The 15,618-nt window shown below is 39.1% G+C and overlaps 1 protein-coding gene across 5 annotated transcripts in view; it reads left to right on the plus strand.

Annotated features, from left to right (window-relative positions):
* The first annotated feature begins 6,946 nt into the window (after nt 1–6,946).
* Nucleotides 6,947–15,618, plus strand: part of dzip1 (DAZ interacting zinc finger protein 1) — a 32,904-nt gene continuing 24,232 nt past the window's right edge. For 3 of the 5 annotated variants that reach the window (XM_060868493.1, XM_060868495.1, XM_060868496.1), the window contains exons 1-4: nt 6,947–7,157; nt 8,065–8,643; nt 9,257–9,338; nt 11,224–11,354. In XM_060868493.1, coding sequence (XP_060724476.1) covers nt 8,188–8,643; nt 9,257–9,338; nt 11,224–11,354 — 669 coding nt within the window. In that variant the 5' untranslated portion in view covers nt 6,947–7,157; nt 8,065–8,187. Of the gene's footprint in view, nt 7,158–8,064; nt 8,644–9,256; nt 9,339–11,223; nt 11,355–15,618 lie in introns of those variants that run through there. The other 2 variants (XM_060868494.1, XM_060868497.1) reach the window with 2 other exon arrangements.

Here is a 15,618-nt window from a genome sequence, read left to right on the forward strand (position 1 = left end):
GTGTTCACTCTTTAGCCCATACACATAGTCCATAGTCCATAGTCTCACAGCTGTCTTGTAAACCTTTACTTTTATACTTCCTCTTCTGTCACACAACACTTCTGACACTTTTTTACACCCACTGCAACCCGCCTGCACTAATGAGTGTCTTGGAAATGGCTGTGAATACTTATGTACAATGTTTGGATGCTGATTCCTTGCCACTCTCCCTAGTCAGTCAGTTTTGTTGACTGTGGAGTGGTTGGACAGTGGCCTGAACAAACATGATGGTACCCCTAGCCAAGATTGAAAATAATTTGACGATAGGGACATGTTAATCTAAAGTGTGTCCTGTAATTAGCATCACTTGCTTATTCATGGACCACGGAAAGATAAAAACATCTCTATGTACAGAGACACAGAAATTAAGCATACAAAAACTCTGTACCTACTGTGAAATCTGGAGGAGGCTCGGTTATGTTTTGCTGCATCTGGCACAGGGTGTCTTGAATCTGTGCAGGGTACAATAAAATCTCAAGACTATCAAGACATTTTGGAGTGAAATATGGTGCCCATTGTCTCCAAGGTAGACTATTCTATGAGCCCTGATCTAAATCCTATTGAACATCTGTGGAAAGAATAAAACATGCAGTCTGGACAAGGTACCTTTCAAACCTGAGACAAGTGGAGCAGTTTGCTCACAAGGAGTGAGTCAAAATACCTGTCGACAGGTGCAGAAGTCTACAGAAATCGCTTGATTGCAGTGATTTTCTCAAATGGTTGTGCAACAAAATATTAAGTTAAGGATACCCTTATTTTTGTCCAGGTCAGTTTCATTAATGTCAAAAGTTTTAATGTTTTATTAATGTTTCATTAATTAAAAACAATGTCTGATATTCATTGGTCAATTTTTAGTAAATTTTTATCTATTATTACTTTGTCAGTTTCAAGTAATTCCAGTCACCATTGTGGATTTGTCTTTCTTCAATGGAAGGGTACCAACAGGGCCTCCTGGTGGTCCAGTGGCAGGATCACCTGCTCTCATTGATGCGGCCCAGGTTCGAACACTCAATGCCGGACCCAAAATGGTAGGATTGCATCAGGAAAGGCTTCTGGCATAAAACCTGAGCCAAGTCTAATATTCAGACCCCGTGATCTGCTGTGGTGACCCCGAACGGGGAACAGCTGAAGTAATTAGAAAAATGAAAGGGTACCAACAATTTTGACCATGTATGTAGTTGCCCTTCAAACAAATCTATGAAACTGGCAACAGAGTGATCCTAGCTATCAAGCTAACCCTGGAGGAATGGATACACTGGGTTCTACACCATTATCTATATTAACCACAAAAAACTTGGGAATATTGAAATTGGCAAGAGACTGAACTATTGCCAAGCTAACTGTTCTAAGCACATTTTAATTGACCATCTCCTATCATCCTGGATATAACAATGTCAAGGCTGACTCACTGTCTGTACACACTCTGACTTGCGAAGCCGCCACAAAGGAAGGTATCCTTCCTGATTCCTGTTTCATGGGAGCCTTAAACTTGGTTGAAAGTTTGACACACAGCCACCTCATTATTTATAGAACACCTAAGCTGGCTGATTGACATGCAAAGGTTCATCTCATCGTGCTCAATTTGTGCCCATGCTACAGCATTTCATACCATGCTGGTTAGATAAACTCAGGTCACTACCCATACCTAAATGTCCATGGCCAACTCTACCAATTGACATTATCACTGACTTAAATGAATTCTAGCAAACCAACACTATTCAGGCAATCGTGACCGGTGGTCTCATTTTATATGATTGACCAGGTTTTTCAGTTCATGTGAGTGACTGGAAGATCCAGTTCACATCTGCAGTCTGGTGAGGCTTCGTGGAGAAATTGGGGTTTCAGCAAGCCTGTCTTTGAAGTATTACCCCTAGGTTAATGGTCAGGTTAAACGAGCCAATCAGGAGATCAGATTTCCAAGGCGTCGAATATACCATGAAACCCTGTTAATGCAATAATCAACAATTGAAAAAAATATGTCACAACGGTGACATTGCTAGGACACACACACACACACATACATCCGATTTTTGAAACAACCCAGTCCTACCCAGATAGCAATTACGTTTGGGCCACATGTGGGTATTATCTGGCACATATGGCCTAGATGTGGCGTGGCTATACAGATATGGGCCAAATTGTGGCCATATTTGTTTTGCCATAACTTTAAAATCGGAGGGAAATGCTCTCTTGGTTCACAACTCATTTTGCGGTATATGGCCCAGATAACAACGAACACATGAGAACCATATGTGGTTGAGCTATGGCACACAGTGAGAAACACGACTTGTGGTAAACATTTGGCTTATACTTGGAAAAACACAGGAATCCTGAAATCAAGTGCGGCAGACATCCGCCGTTCCACACCTCAGGTTGCTATGCATCTTCCCTCCTATTGGTGGAGTGAGACTACGGCGCAAATGTGACTGAGACTCGGGCAGCGGGCGGCATTTCTGCTTTCCTCACGACTGTGTAGGCTACGTTCAGGTAAGTGATTGGCACTTTAAAGTCATATAATTGAAATATGTGTCAATATTACATGTTATAAGCGTTTAGTTATTAGTTTAATTGAGGAAGGGGTCAAATTAGCTAATATTCTCCTCAGTTTAACAACACAGTTTAATGTTCGCTACGTCCGCTGGTTTGCCGTTTTAAATTCCGATGTTTTTGGCTATAAATCAACAGCACTTAAGTAAAGTTGGCCGCATATTTACAGATTTGAGTTTCCCGAGTCAATAACTCCTGAGCTAAACGCTGTTACTACACAAATAACACCTCTTTTTTTATCATAGTAATGTAGAGATGCAGCTACAACCCAATTTTCCTCAAAATCAGCTTTCCTCCGTGGTGGACAAAATACACAAGTCTCTATGTGCGAACCAGGGGACCGTCTGCAAAGTGCAAAACCCGAAAACCGAATACTAAAAACAGTCAACTTGGGAGAAATGTCTTTTTGTATAATTTTTATGTTTTTTTTTATATGAAAATATTTCCCCCAAAAGGAAAACACATTTCCCCCAAATAAGTGTTGTAGTATAACTATCAGGACATCAGTGATGTGTGAGCTGAATTTGGTGACAGTACAGTGTATTACAGTGATGTGTGTGAGCTGGTGACAGTACAGTGTATTACAGTGATGTGTGTGAGCTGGTGACAGTACAGTGTATTACAGTGATGTGTGTGAGCTGGTGACAGTACAGTGTATTACAGTGATGTGTGAGCTGGTGACAGTACAGTGTATTACAGTGATGTGTGTGAGCTGGTGACAGTACAGTGTATTACAGTGGTGTGTGAGCTGGTGACAGTACAGTGTATTACAGTGATGTGTGTGAGCTGGTGACAGTACAGTGTATTACAGTGGTGTGTGAGCTGGTGACAGTACAGTGTATTACAGTGATGTGTGAGCTGGTGACAGTACAGTGTATTACAGTGATGTGTGTGAGCTGGTGACAGTACAGTGTATTACAGTGATGTGTGAGCTGGTGACAGTACAGTGTATTACAGTGATGTGTGAGCTGGTGACAGTACAGTGTATTACAGTGATGTGTGTGAGCTGGTGACAGTACAGTGTATTACAGTGGTGTGTGAGCTGGTGACAGTACAGTGTATTACAGTGATGTGTGTGAGCTGGTGACAGTACAGTGTATTACAGTGGTGTGTGAGCTGGTGACAGTACAGTGTATTACAGTGATGTGTGAGCTGGTGACAGTACAGTGTATTACAGTGATGTGTGTGAGCTGGTGACAGTACAGTGTATTACAGTGATGTGTGAGCTGGTGACAGTACAGTGTATTACAGTGGTGTGTGAGCTGGTGACAGTACAGTGTATTACAGTGATGTGTGAGCTGGTGACAGTACAGTGTATTACAGTGATGTGTGTGAGCTGGTGACAGTACAGTGTATTACAGTGATGTGTGAGCTGGTGACAGTACAGTGTATTACAGTGGTGTGTGAGCTGGTGACAGTACAGTGTATTACAGTGATGTGTGAGCTGGTGACAGTACAGTGTATTACAGTGACGTTATTGACTTTTTTAGTATTCGCTTTTCGGGATTTGCACTTTGCAGATGGTCCCTTGGAATCTGTCTCATGCACTGAAAGTAATGCATGTCTTTTTTAAAGCAGAATACATCAAGTGTTGTAAATTTTAACCGGTTGTTGAAAAAGTATTCTAAAAATATATTCTAAAAACAAAATCTAAATAATTTGTCATAAGAAATTATGGTATTATTATGGCCCACATATTGAAAAATACAATTTGCAATTCCTTTCGAAAATATACTGGATTTTTTTTTTTGGTCAATCAGAGGTGGTTAATTATTGCAATTATAAATATTAAAGGAAATAATTTATATTAAATTATTTTTTCCCCATTATCCTCCAGCTCTAACTTCCAGGTTGTATTGCTGCTAGCATTATTTAAATTTATCTTTATTGCAGGTGCAGTCAGGCAGAATCCCCTTACTGCAAAAGCCTCAAATAAAGACATAATCAACATAAATGGTTGCACCTCGCTGGAGACCGAGAGGGGGGTAGGAGGGAGCGAATGAAGAAACACAAGGCCCAACAAAACACTGCCGACCCTCATTGGGCACATCAAAACCACATCAAAATGTCCCTGCACATCAAAACTCACTTTCTCAATTCAAGTTCTCTGTACAAGTTACTCTGATTTTTTTTTAATTTTTTTCTGTGATTTTTATTACTCTGAGTTGAATACATTCTTAAATGTATTCTTATGTTTACTCTTAAAGCTGTAATTATTTAAACACTTGTTTTGAAGTAAATTGTTTTGAGTACATTTGTTGTTGAGTGTTTCATTTACCTTTAAGTTTATTAGACTTTTACATACTGTCAGCTGCATGTGGGGCACATATGGGCCGTTAGATTTTAACAGAACTCAACCATACTAAAATTGCATATAAGGCTCACATATGGGCCACATTAAATTGTATTATTTGTCTCATGTTTGGTGGACTTATGGCACTCCTTTGGTTCAGTTCTTTCAAAGAAGAGGTGTGCCATATTTGGGCCACATAAAATTACATTAGGCTTATGCTTGGTGGACTTATGGCACTGCTTTGGTTCAGTTTTGGCAAAGAATACGTGTGCCATATTTGGGTCATATAAATTACATTAGGCTTATGCTTGGTGGACTTATGGCACTGCTTTGGTTCAGTTTTGGCAAAGAATAGGTGTGCCATATTTGGGCCATATAAATTACATTAGGCTTATGCTTGGTGGACTTATGGCACTGCTTTGGTTCAGTTTTGGCAAAGAATACGTGTGCCATATTTGGGCCATATAAATTACATTAGGCTTATGCTTGGTGGACTTATGGCACTGCTTTGGTTCAGTTTTGGCAAAGAATAGGTGTGCCATATTTGGGCCATATAAATTACATTAGGCTTATGCTTGGTGGACTTATGGCACTGCTTTGGTTCAGTTTTGGCAAAGGAGATGTGGGCCATTTCTGGGCCGACAAACGCAAACTGATCTGGGCCACAGCTCAGCTGTTTATCTGGCCCAAATCTGGGCCAAAGGAAATTTGCTGACTGGGTAACATTTGAAAATCTGTGGGGTAAGATGATCAGCCAATTTGGCATAATGTTTTTGATAGAAAGAATGCATTTATCTTGACTTCATTTTCATACATCACTAAAACTTGTCTGTGGAAGTGGGGGCGTGGTCAAGCGTCGAGTGAGTGGTTGCATTCACACGCCTGTGCCGAATTGTATTGGTGACATCAGAAACAGAATTGTGCCGAATTATAAAGTTAGAAACCAGGCTCCGTACTCTCTCCGTACTAGATTCTTTTTTATAACAGCATAACACTTCCGAAAAAGTGCTCAGTATTTTTGTTTTTTATTATGTATGTGTTACTGACAAAATGAAATGTTGACATAGTAGCGCTTTCATATGAAACAGTGTTTTTGTAAACATTATCACTTTATTAAAAACCAATCATAGCACATACGTCCGAACAGTTTCTTCCCTCAGGCAATCCATCTGATGAACACTTAACATACACGGAACACACACTATTCTTACACACTATTTACTTAAAACACATACTATGTATATTTCAAGTGAACATTTCACACTTGTACATTTGTACATACAAATTGCCTATATTGTATATTTCAATTGTACATTTCACACTTGTACATTTGCACATACTAATTGCCTATATTGTATATTTCAATTGCACATTTCACACTTGTACATTTGTACATACAAATTGCCTATATTGTATACTTCAATTGCACATTTCACACTTGTACATTTGTACATACAAATTGCCTATATTGTATACTTCAATTGCACATTTCACACTTGTACATTTGTACATACAAATTGCCTATATTGTATATTTCAATTGTACATTTCACACTTGTACATTTGCACATACTAATTGCCTATATTGTATATTTCAATTGCACATTTCACACTTGTACATTTGTACATACAAATTGCCTATATTGTATACTTCAATTGCACATTTCACACTTGTACATTTGTACAGACTAATTGCCTATATTGTATACTTCAATTGCACATTTCACACTTGTACATTTGTACATACAAATTGCCTATATTGTATACTTCAATTGCACATTTCACACTTGTACATTTGTACATACTAATTGCCTATGTATGTCATTCTGCTACACTGTGGAGCTGCTGTCACTATAACAAATCCTTCGCATGTGAAAACATGCCTGGCAATAAAGCTCTTTTTGATTCTGATTCTTTTCTGATTCTGAAATTACTTATGGTGTTGAGAGGCAGTGGTGAAAATATCAATGATTATTATACCAACATACTGTAGCAACTTTAGGACAGTTATCCCTACAGTATAAATGCTGCGGTTTGATTGGACCGTCACCTTCCCGTCGTCTGTTACGTCACGGCTGCCTCTCTTTGTCTTGGGCAAATCAATTGCCCCACTTCACTTTGCCTTTGTTTGTTATTTTAACGGTGCCTTTGCTATGTAATCGTGTTGCTGTTGAAACGAAAAGTCGATTGTTTTTCTCTGAAAGGTAGCTAATAATTTCTTTTGTTTGTTTAAGGTTTATTTTTTCGGGGATGTTAGTAAGCTTTGGTTAACGCCTTTGGTAAGTTGTTATATTGCTTATCTTAGTGTTTGTAACGATACCTGAAATCGTATGAATACATATTAAGTTAAGTCAAAATGTGATTTCTTTTTTGGTTGGTTTTAAGATTCTGGAAATTGTTAAATGACGAAACGCGCGCGTCTTTGCTTTGTTCAGCAACTCTTACTAACTTGGTGAAGGAGCTAGCAGTCTTTTGGCTAGCTCGGTAATGTATGCGATGGTAAAGGCTCATTGGTAGTTTTTAAGCAGAATTCAACGTATTCAATTAACAACATGAAATAAACAAGCTTAAATTCTTTTTTATAAGTTAATCAGCGAATGGTTTAATTTGAAATATTGTTAGCTAAACGAACCACAAAGCCTTACAATGTAATGAATTACAAGTAATCATGTCATGAAAGAGTGTAAACATGGCACGCCTGATAATTGCTCAGTAACTCAACAGTAATCATTGCAGCTATGCTTGCGAATCATGTAGTTTGGTTTATCATATTGAGTTGAATTCGTTTCTTTTTACATTAAATCACCGAGCATTGCTAATTCTCCTCGTTGGGCCACGCGTTGTTGTTGTCATGGACACTGGCTGATTCAGTGTCGTCACTCTCCTAAAGGAACCGCTGCAGAAATGTATGTGTTCCTGTTCGTTTCTTAATCTTTGTTAAAATACAGTATTCAGGACAGTGACCGACGACGCAAAATAAGGTGAACTGCCGTTGGTCACCCCTTCGAATGTTTAAATGCTTCCTACTTTATTTCTTGTGTAGCTGTATTGTGATCTTTCGATCTTTTCTCGATGACTTTTGCAGCTATGTGCATTTGTCCATTGCATTGTTTTGATTGTACACACTATATATGTGTGTGTGTTATAGATTTTTCACTCTCTTTTTGCACTCTCATTCTTCAACAGTGTCTTCTACTCAGTTTGATCAGAATCATATGACCCTGGAAGTCGTGCCACAGCAGGGCAGAAATCAACTCCTCTGAGTGCCAACCATCCTCCGGCCACCAGAGCAGACCTGCCGGCTTGACCATGTCAGGAGCCAGTATTCCTGTACCATTCAAATTTCGGTCCCGCCGTGAGAGTGTGGACTGGCGTAAGATTAATGCAATTGATGTGGACCGGGTAGCCAGTGAGCTAAACTTTCAGATGCTCCAGGACCACATTGCAGGGGTGACCTTCTGCAACTTAGAAGGTGAGCGGTGCCTGAACTGTCAGAGCCACGTGGACCCAGCCCTGCTCAAACTATTCCGGCTAGCCCAACTCACAATTGAATACTTGCTGCACTCTCAGGACTGTCTGGCTCTCAGACTGCAGGCTGCTGAGGAGCAGCTTCAGACTGAGGCCACAGAGAAGCAGCATCTCCAGCTGCATCTGCAAAAGCAGACCCAATTTAACAAGTCCTTAAAAGAAGAGTTAAAGCAGCGGAGGCGGATTATTGCCTCTCAGCAAGCCATGATCAGTGCAGGTTTGGCTGATTATAATAAGGTTGGTGCATCCTGATGTTGGGATGTGAGTCTTTCTTAGTCATGTGAATACCATATTTCCCCTCCCCATTCACAGTTTTTGTTGCTTTTTGTAGCTCTGTAGAATGTGGAGTGTGGTGAAGTGGAGGGTCTTTCCCTTGTGTGGTGAAGTGGTAGTAAATGTATAATTACAAAAAAGTACCAAAATATAATAATACCTGTGGGAAGGTGGGTCAGAATTCTTGTCAGATTGTGGCATTGGCTTCAATCCACAAGCCTCAAGATCAATGAGCAATGTGCTTGTCTACATAAAGATAACCTAGAATTACGCTCTGTGTTAAAGTTATAATCTACTTGCTATTGTAGTGTTGCGTTAAGCTACTATTAATTTTGTGATATTTCATGCTAGATTTGCTAGAAACTGATATGCAACCCCACTACCACCACCACCACCACTTTCCCACACCAAAATCAGCATTTTCTGGGGCCTGATAATAATTTTGAGTATATATATTATATAATGTATGTGTATGTTTTTCATTGCTTGTTTAGCTCTGATAATATAATATGACATGTGCCTTACTACCTCTGATGCTTTGAAAGTGTTTCCTGACTTAATTTTTCTTGACTTCCAGTGCAAATATTGTGAAAAAGCCTTCATGAACGCATCCTTCCTGAAAAGTCACATGCAACGTAGACATCCTATAGAGCATGACAGTGAGTTTCAGTAGCACATCACAAACATTACAGCATGTGCTAAAGATGGGAAATATAGGCAAATGCATTCATTGTCCACTTCAATAGGAACACCTGTGCATACTTGTATATTTATGAACCTGTATCTGTATGGTTTTATGCATGTTCATATCAAACCTCAAACAAGCCCATTCTGCCCCAAAATCAGTGCCATGGATAAATCACAACGATCACCTTTTTCTTAATTCTGATGTTTTATGTGAAAATTAACTGAAGCCTTTGTCCTGTGATTGCTTGATTTTATGCTTGTGCTGCTGCCACAAGATCAGCTGTTTTATATAACTGCATAAATAAGCAGGTGTACAGGTGTTCCTTGTAAAGTTGTGGTGAGTGTTCTATAATATTGAAATATCACAATAGTTATAATATACTACATAAAAATAGCATTATGCCTGTAGACCATTTCAAATAGTGTTCAAAATGATTGTGGAGGGCCATAATTCAAACATCTGCTAAGCATCTGCTAACATCTGGAAGTCAAAATTATAATTAGGATCATGTTCTCATGTCATATATTCTTTCAGGTCACAGACAAGGAATTTAATCCTCCTGTGACATCATTTTATGGCCACCACTGTTGTTGCAACATTACTACAAACCTCATCTAGACATCCTTAAAATTGCTCCAACTTCACACACACAACAAAAGTACATGCTTTTCAGTGCTATGTTTATTTATAATGGATTAAATAACAATTGTTTGCTCACCTCCAGCTTCCATAAACAAACCAATAAACTCAGGAGACAGCTAAAAACATTTTTTCCCAAAATTAAAGCAACTCGTAGAAGGGGAGGGGGGATAAATATGACCTCAAAGATGTAGTTTTTCTTATCCATTTGGGATATTTCCAATTTCCAATATACCTTTTTACAGTTGCATCTGAAAAAAACACAAACGTTCTGAAGGATATCCTTTGGACTGATCAGAACAAAGTAGAGGTCATCATAGTAGAGCACAGCACCATGTTTGTCAAAAACTAAGCACAGAATATCACCACAAACATTTCATACCAATTGTCAGGCATGGAGTGGAGGGGAGATGATCTAGATCTCTCCAGCAGTTTAAGCTTGGCTGAGATTAAGTCATGTAACAGGACAGTGAGCCCAAGGAAATATATATTTCTATACATTTTTATATATATATATATATATATGCGAGAGAGAGAGAGAGAGAGAGATCTAGATTGTCTCCACTCCATGCCTGACAGTGTGTCAGAAAGTGTTCTCAAAATTGCTTCAGTAAATATGTTATCTTAATAACATATTAACTGAAGCAATTTTGAGAGGGAAGACAAAAAAAGAGTGTGCTGAAATTTTCTCTAAAATGATGTTTCTGTTCTTTTGAGTTGTATTTTTCTGTTGGATTCTTAAAGTACTACATGTTACTGAATTTTAGGGTATACTTATTTTCCCTCACCTGGTTTCTGAATGTTACTTTACTTTTTGGATGAAATGACTACATATTGAATTGCTTTTTTTTTTGTTTAGTGTATAGAAGTTTGTGAACAGTAATTTCAGTATTTTCTTCCTCATGGAACAGAATGTATTGCTACACACTGCCTGTGATGTGCAGTATGTTGAAACAAGCTAATAAAACCACTTAACATGGTCAATGATCACCATGTATTTTGAACAAAATATAATGTTTGGGACATAAATATATTTAAATATATAAATCTAATTAGCTGATATTCATTGATTAACATTGAGTAAGGACAGTGGTAGAAAACTAGCAATGGTACTTGATAGAGATTTAATTAATTTACAAATATGAAATTTATTGCATCACCCATCCATAATAGGCATTGAATGCACCCAAAAGGTTTTTGCTATTTTTCTGTCTTAGAACTGATCTCTGATAATCAGGAGGATCTTCAGACGATAAAATTACAAGAAGAGATAATCAAGCTGCAAGAACAGTTAACACTGGCTAAATCTGAAATGGAGATTCTGCAAAAAGATTACAACACCAAACAGGTCAGACCAAAGCTAGATTTATTACTATTCTCAGTTTGTTTCTCTTTTATCATATAATGACACAAATAAATAATTTAAATAAATAAATAATAATGATGTAAGTTATGTCATAGAAATTTCATTTTAAAAATATCTTTTGGAAATGATTCCATGGCATGCTGTGATAAAGGGGATTTTTTTTTGCCATGCTGGTTATTAAAAATGAATCATTACCTACTGACCAATTAGATTTGCAAATTCAGTAGTGCTGTGGTATATAGTTGAGTCCAAAAGTGTTAATACACCTAGGCTTAAAGCCTTCTTAGCACCTTTGTAATGCTTTTTCACATAAAATGGTCATAATGCATATTCTCAGAATAACATGTTTAAAAGTGGTGCATGAACTACTGCATGCAAGAGAACATTTTGAGCAAAACACATTGTCCCTCTGATTCAGTTCCTATTCTGGTGAGAAAGACTTCATGGCTAAATTCAGTGGATCCCATGCTGTTTTGATGAATCGTTAGAAAGTCATAATTTCTTACTTGCATTGCTTTGAGAAAGTTTAACTTTCACCTCTCTTCAGTCATTGAAATGTTAATTTAGATTTTCTTATTCTTCTGGCATAAGCTCTTGAACATCCTGAAATAAGTGTAGTATAACTATAGCTGTGGGATCCAACCCCATATCCCCTTTATTCCCAAAAGAGTATAAATCCACAGAGGAAGACAGAGATCATTTTATTTTTAACTACTTAAGGAGTGGTTATGAACTCTGTAGGACTTCTTTGAACAAGGCAGTGATAGTTTAACAAAGTTGTGCAGGGAGCAGTAAAGTATCGATGAGTCTGTACTGTGCCGATGATGGCATCAGATTCCTGTTCTTGGCTGTTAGGAGTGGAATCTGATGTGGTCTCTGTCTGTCTACCTGCCTGCCTACCTACTTATATTGATAGATGGAAGATCGAAACAAAACATAAAAACTTGTGGTCTTCTGCTGTTGTAGCCCATCCACCTCATCAAATTCCACTCCTAACAGCCAAGAAACAAGAATCTGATGCCATTGTGGGCACAGACCCATGGAAACTGGACAGTTGGAGCAACACTGATGTAAGACCAAATGATTAAATCCATACTGTTCGGTTTAGGTGGGAATGTCCCCTCTGATTGTTCTTGGCTGATATTATTTAAAAAAAAAAAAAAAACAAAAAAAAAAACACCCCACCACCATACCGGACACTGTGTTGTCCCAATATTTTTGATCGCTTGAAAAATTGGTGGGTTCAAATAATAGGAGCCATATTCTTAATTGTTTAACACATCTAGATGAAAAATATCAGGAAATAAAAACTAAAATTCTCATCCACCATCCATTTTTATTTTTAGAGTTTTCCTAAGAATCTTGACATCTGTAAAGATTATAGCTGCATCAAAAGATTCTAAGGAACTAAACTTGAATTGGCTGTTCAGTTGGTTGCTTCCCAGCCAAATACCTTTTTAAGCTAAAATTTGTAGTTCTGCCAGTCATAGCTTTATCTTCTCTTTATTTCTCTATGTATCTTGCCAAGGTCTATTTGCAAGTTCTTGAAACCCGCAGGTTATTGCTTGCAGCTTTTTTTTCTTGCAGTCTCAGTACAAGTTGTTTTCTTGAACACTTTCATATGTTGAAATGCGTTATTGGTCATACATACTGTACATTAGCAAAAGAAACTAATTAGTACAGTGTATGAGTTCTATCCTGAGCTCTGTTAACCATGTTTTGCCGACCTAGTATTTCCAAATACTGTATAGTGTTGCTTAAAAGTTTGTGAACCCTTTAGAAATTTCTGTATTTCTGCAAAAATATGACCCAAAACATCAGATTTTTACAAGCCCCAAAAGCCAAAGAGAATCCAATCAAACAGATCAAACAAATATATTCATTCATTCATTCATTTTCTACCGCTTATCCGAACTACCTCGGGTCACGGGGAGCCTGTGCCTATCTCAGGTGTCATCGGGCATCAAGGCGGGATACACCCTGGACGGAGTGCCAACCCATCGCAGGGCACAAATATATTATACTTGGTAAGTTATTTTATTCAGGAAAATGTTATATTTATGTGAGAGGAAAATGTATGTGAACCTCTAGGTTTAGTACTTAATTTCAAGGCCAAATAGAGTCCATCTGATTTTAGTCAATGTCTGCCATCCAGTGAACACTGAACAACCTTGGTGTGCAAGGCAGAGTTGCAAGGAGAATGCCACTACTCTCCAAAAAGATCATGTGGCAAGCCTAAGGACTATTGAAAAAAAATTTGTTTAGGAATGAATCCAAAATAAATCTTTTTGTTTTAAAATGAGAAGCATTATTTTTGGAGAAAGGAAAAGACTGCATTCCAGCATAAGAACCTTATACCATTTGTGAAACATGGTGGTGGTAGTATCATGCTTTGGTCCTGTGTTGCTGTATCTGATTCAGGACAGCTTGCCATCATTGATGAAACAATCTTCTTCTTTCGGCTTTTCCCTTCAGGGGTCGCCACAGCGAATCATCTCTCTCCACCTAACCCTATCTTCTGCATCCTCAACACTTGCACCCACTAGCTTCAAATCTTCATTAATTACATCCATATACCTCCTCTTTGGCCTTCCTCTTTGCCTCCTGCCTGGCAGCTCCATGTCCAACATTCTCCTACCAATATACTCACTCTCCCTCCTCTGAACATGTCCAAACCATCTTAATCTCGCCTCCCTAACTTTGTCCCCCAAACATCCAACATGAGCTGTCCCTCTGATGTACTCGTTCCTAATCCTGTCCAATCTTGTCACACCCAAAGAGAACCTCAACATCTTCAGTTCGGCTACCTCTAGCTCTGCCTCCTGTCTCTTCTTCAGTGACACTGTCTCTAAACCATACAGCATGGCTGGTCTCACCACTGTCCTGTACACCATCCCCTTGATTCTTGCTGATATTTTCCTATCACGCAGAACTCCTGACACCTTTCTCCACCCACTCCAACCTGCCTGCACTCGCTTCTTTACTTCTTTCCCACTCTCTCCATTACTCTGGACTGTTGACCCCAAGTACTTAAACTCCTGTACCTTCTTCACCTCTTCACCCTGTAACCTTACTGTTCCACTTCCCTCCCTTTCATTCACACACATGTACTCAGTCTTACTACGACTGACTTTCATTCCTCTTCTCTCCAGCGCAAACCTCCACCTCTCCAGGTTTTCCTCCACCTGCTCCCTGCTCTCACTACAGATCACAATGTCATCTGCAAACATCATCGTCCAAGGAGACTCCTGACTGACCTCCTCTGACAACTGGTCCATCACTATAGCAAACAGGAAGGGGCTCAGAGCCGATCCCTGATGCAGTCCCACCTCCACTGTAAACTCCTCTGTCTGACCTACAGCACACCTCACCACTGTCCTGCTCCTCTCATACATGTCCTGCACCACTCTGACATACTTCTCTGCTACTCCTGACTTCCTCATACAGTACCACAGCTCTTCTCTTGGTACCCTGTCATACGCTTTCTCTAAGTCTACAAACACACAGTGCAACTCCCTCTGACCATCCCTATACTTCTCCATCAACATTCTCAGAGCAAAAATGGCATCTGTTGTGCTCTTTCTCGGCATGAAGCCATACTGCTGCTCACAAATTTCCACCACCTTCCTTAACCTAGCTTCCACTACTCTTTCCCACAACTTCATTGTATGGCTCATCAACTTTATCCCCCTATAGTTGCTGCAACTCTGCACGTCACCCTTATTCTTAAAGATCGGCACTAACACACTCCTTCTCCATTCCTCAGGCATCCTCTCACTTTCTAATACCCTGTTGAACAAACTAGTTAAAAATTCCACTGCTGCCTCTCCTAGACACTTCCACACCTCTACCGGGATGTCGTCAGGACCAACTGCCTTTCCACTTTTCATCCTCTTCAAGGCCTTCCTGACTTCATCCTTTCTAATCTTATCTACTTCCTGTTCCACAGAGTTCACCCCTTCTACTCTTTTTTTTTCCCTCTGATTTTCCTCATTCATCAGCTCCTCAAAGTATTCCTTCCATCTCCTCTGTACACTCTCCTCACTTGTGAGCACCCTTCCATCTCTATCCTTAATAATTCTAACTTGCTGCACATCCTTCCCATCTCGATCCCTCTGTCTAGCTAACCTGTACAAGTCCTTCTCTCCTTCTCTAGTGTCTAACCTAGTGTACAACTCATCATATGCCTTCTGCTTGGCCTTAGACACCTCCCTCTTCACTCTGCGCTGTAACTCCTTGTATTCCT

Source organism: Tachysurus vachellii, chromosome 4 (genome assembly GCF_030014155.1).
Source record: "Tachysurus vachellii isolate PV-2020 chromosome 4, HZAU_Pvac_v1, whole genome shotgun sequence".
Lineage (NCBI taxonomy): Eukaryota > Metazoa > Chordata > Actinopteri > Siluriformes > Bagridae > Tachysurus > Tachysurus vachellii.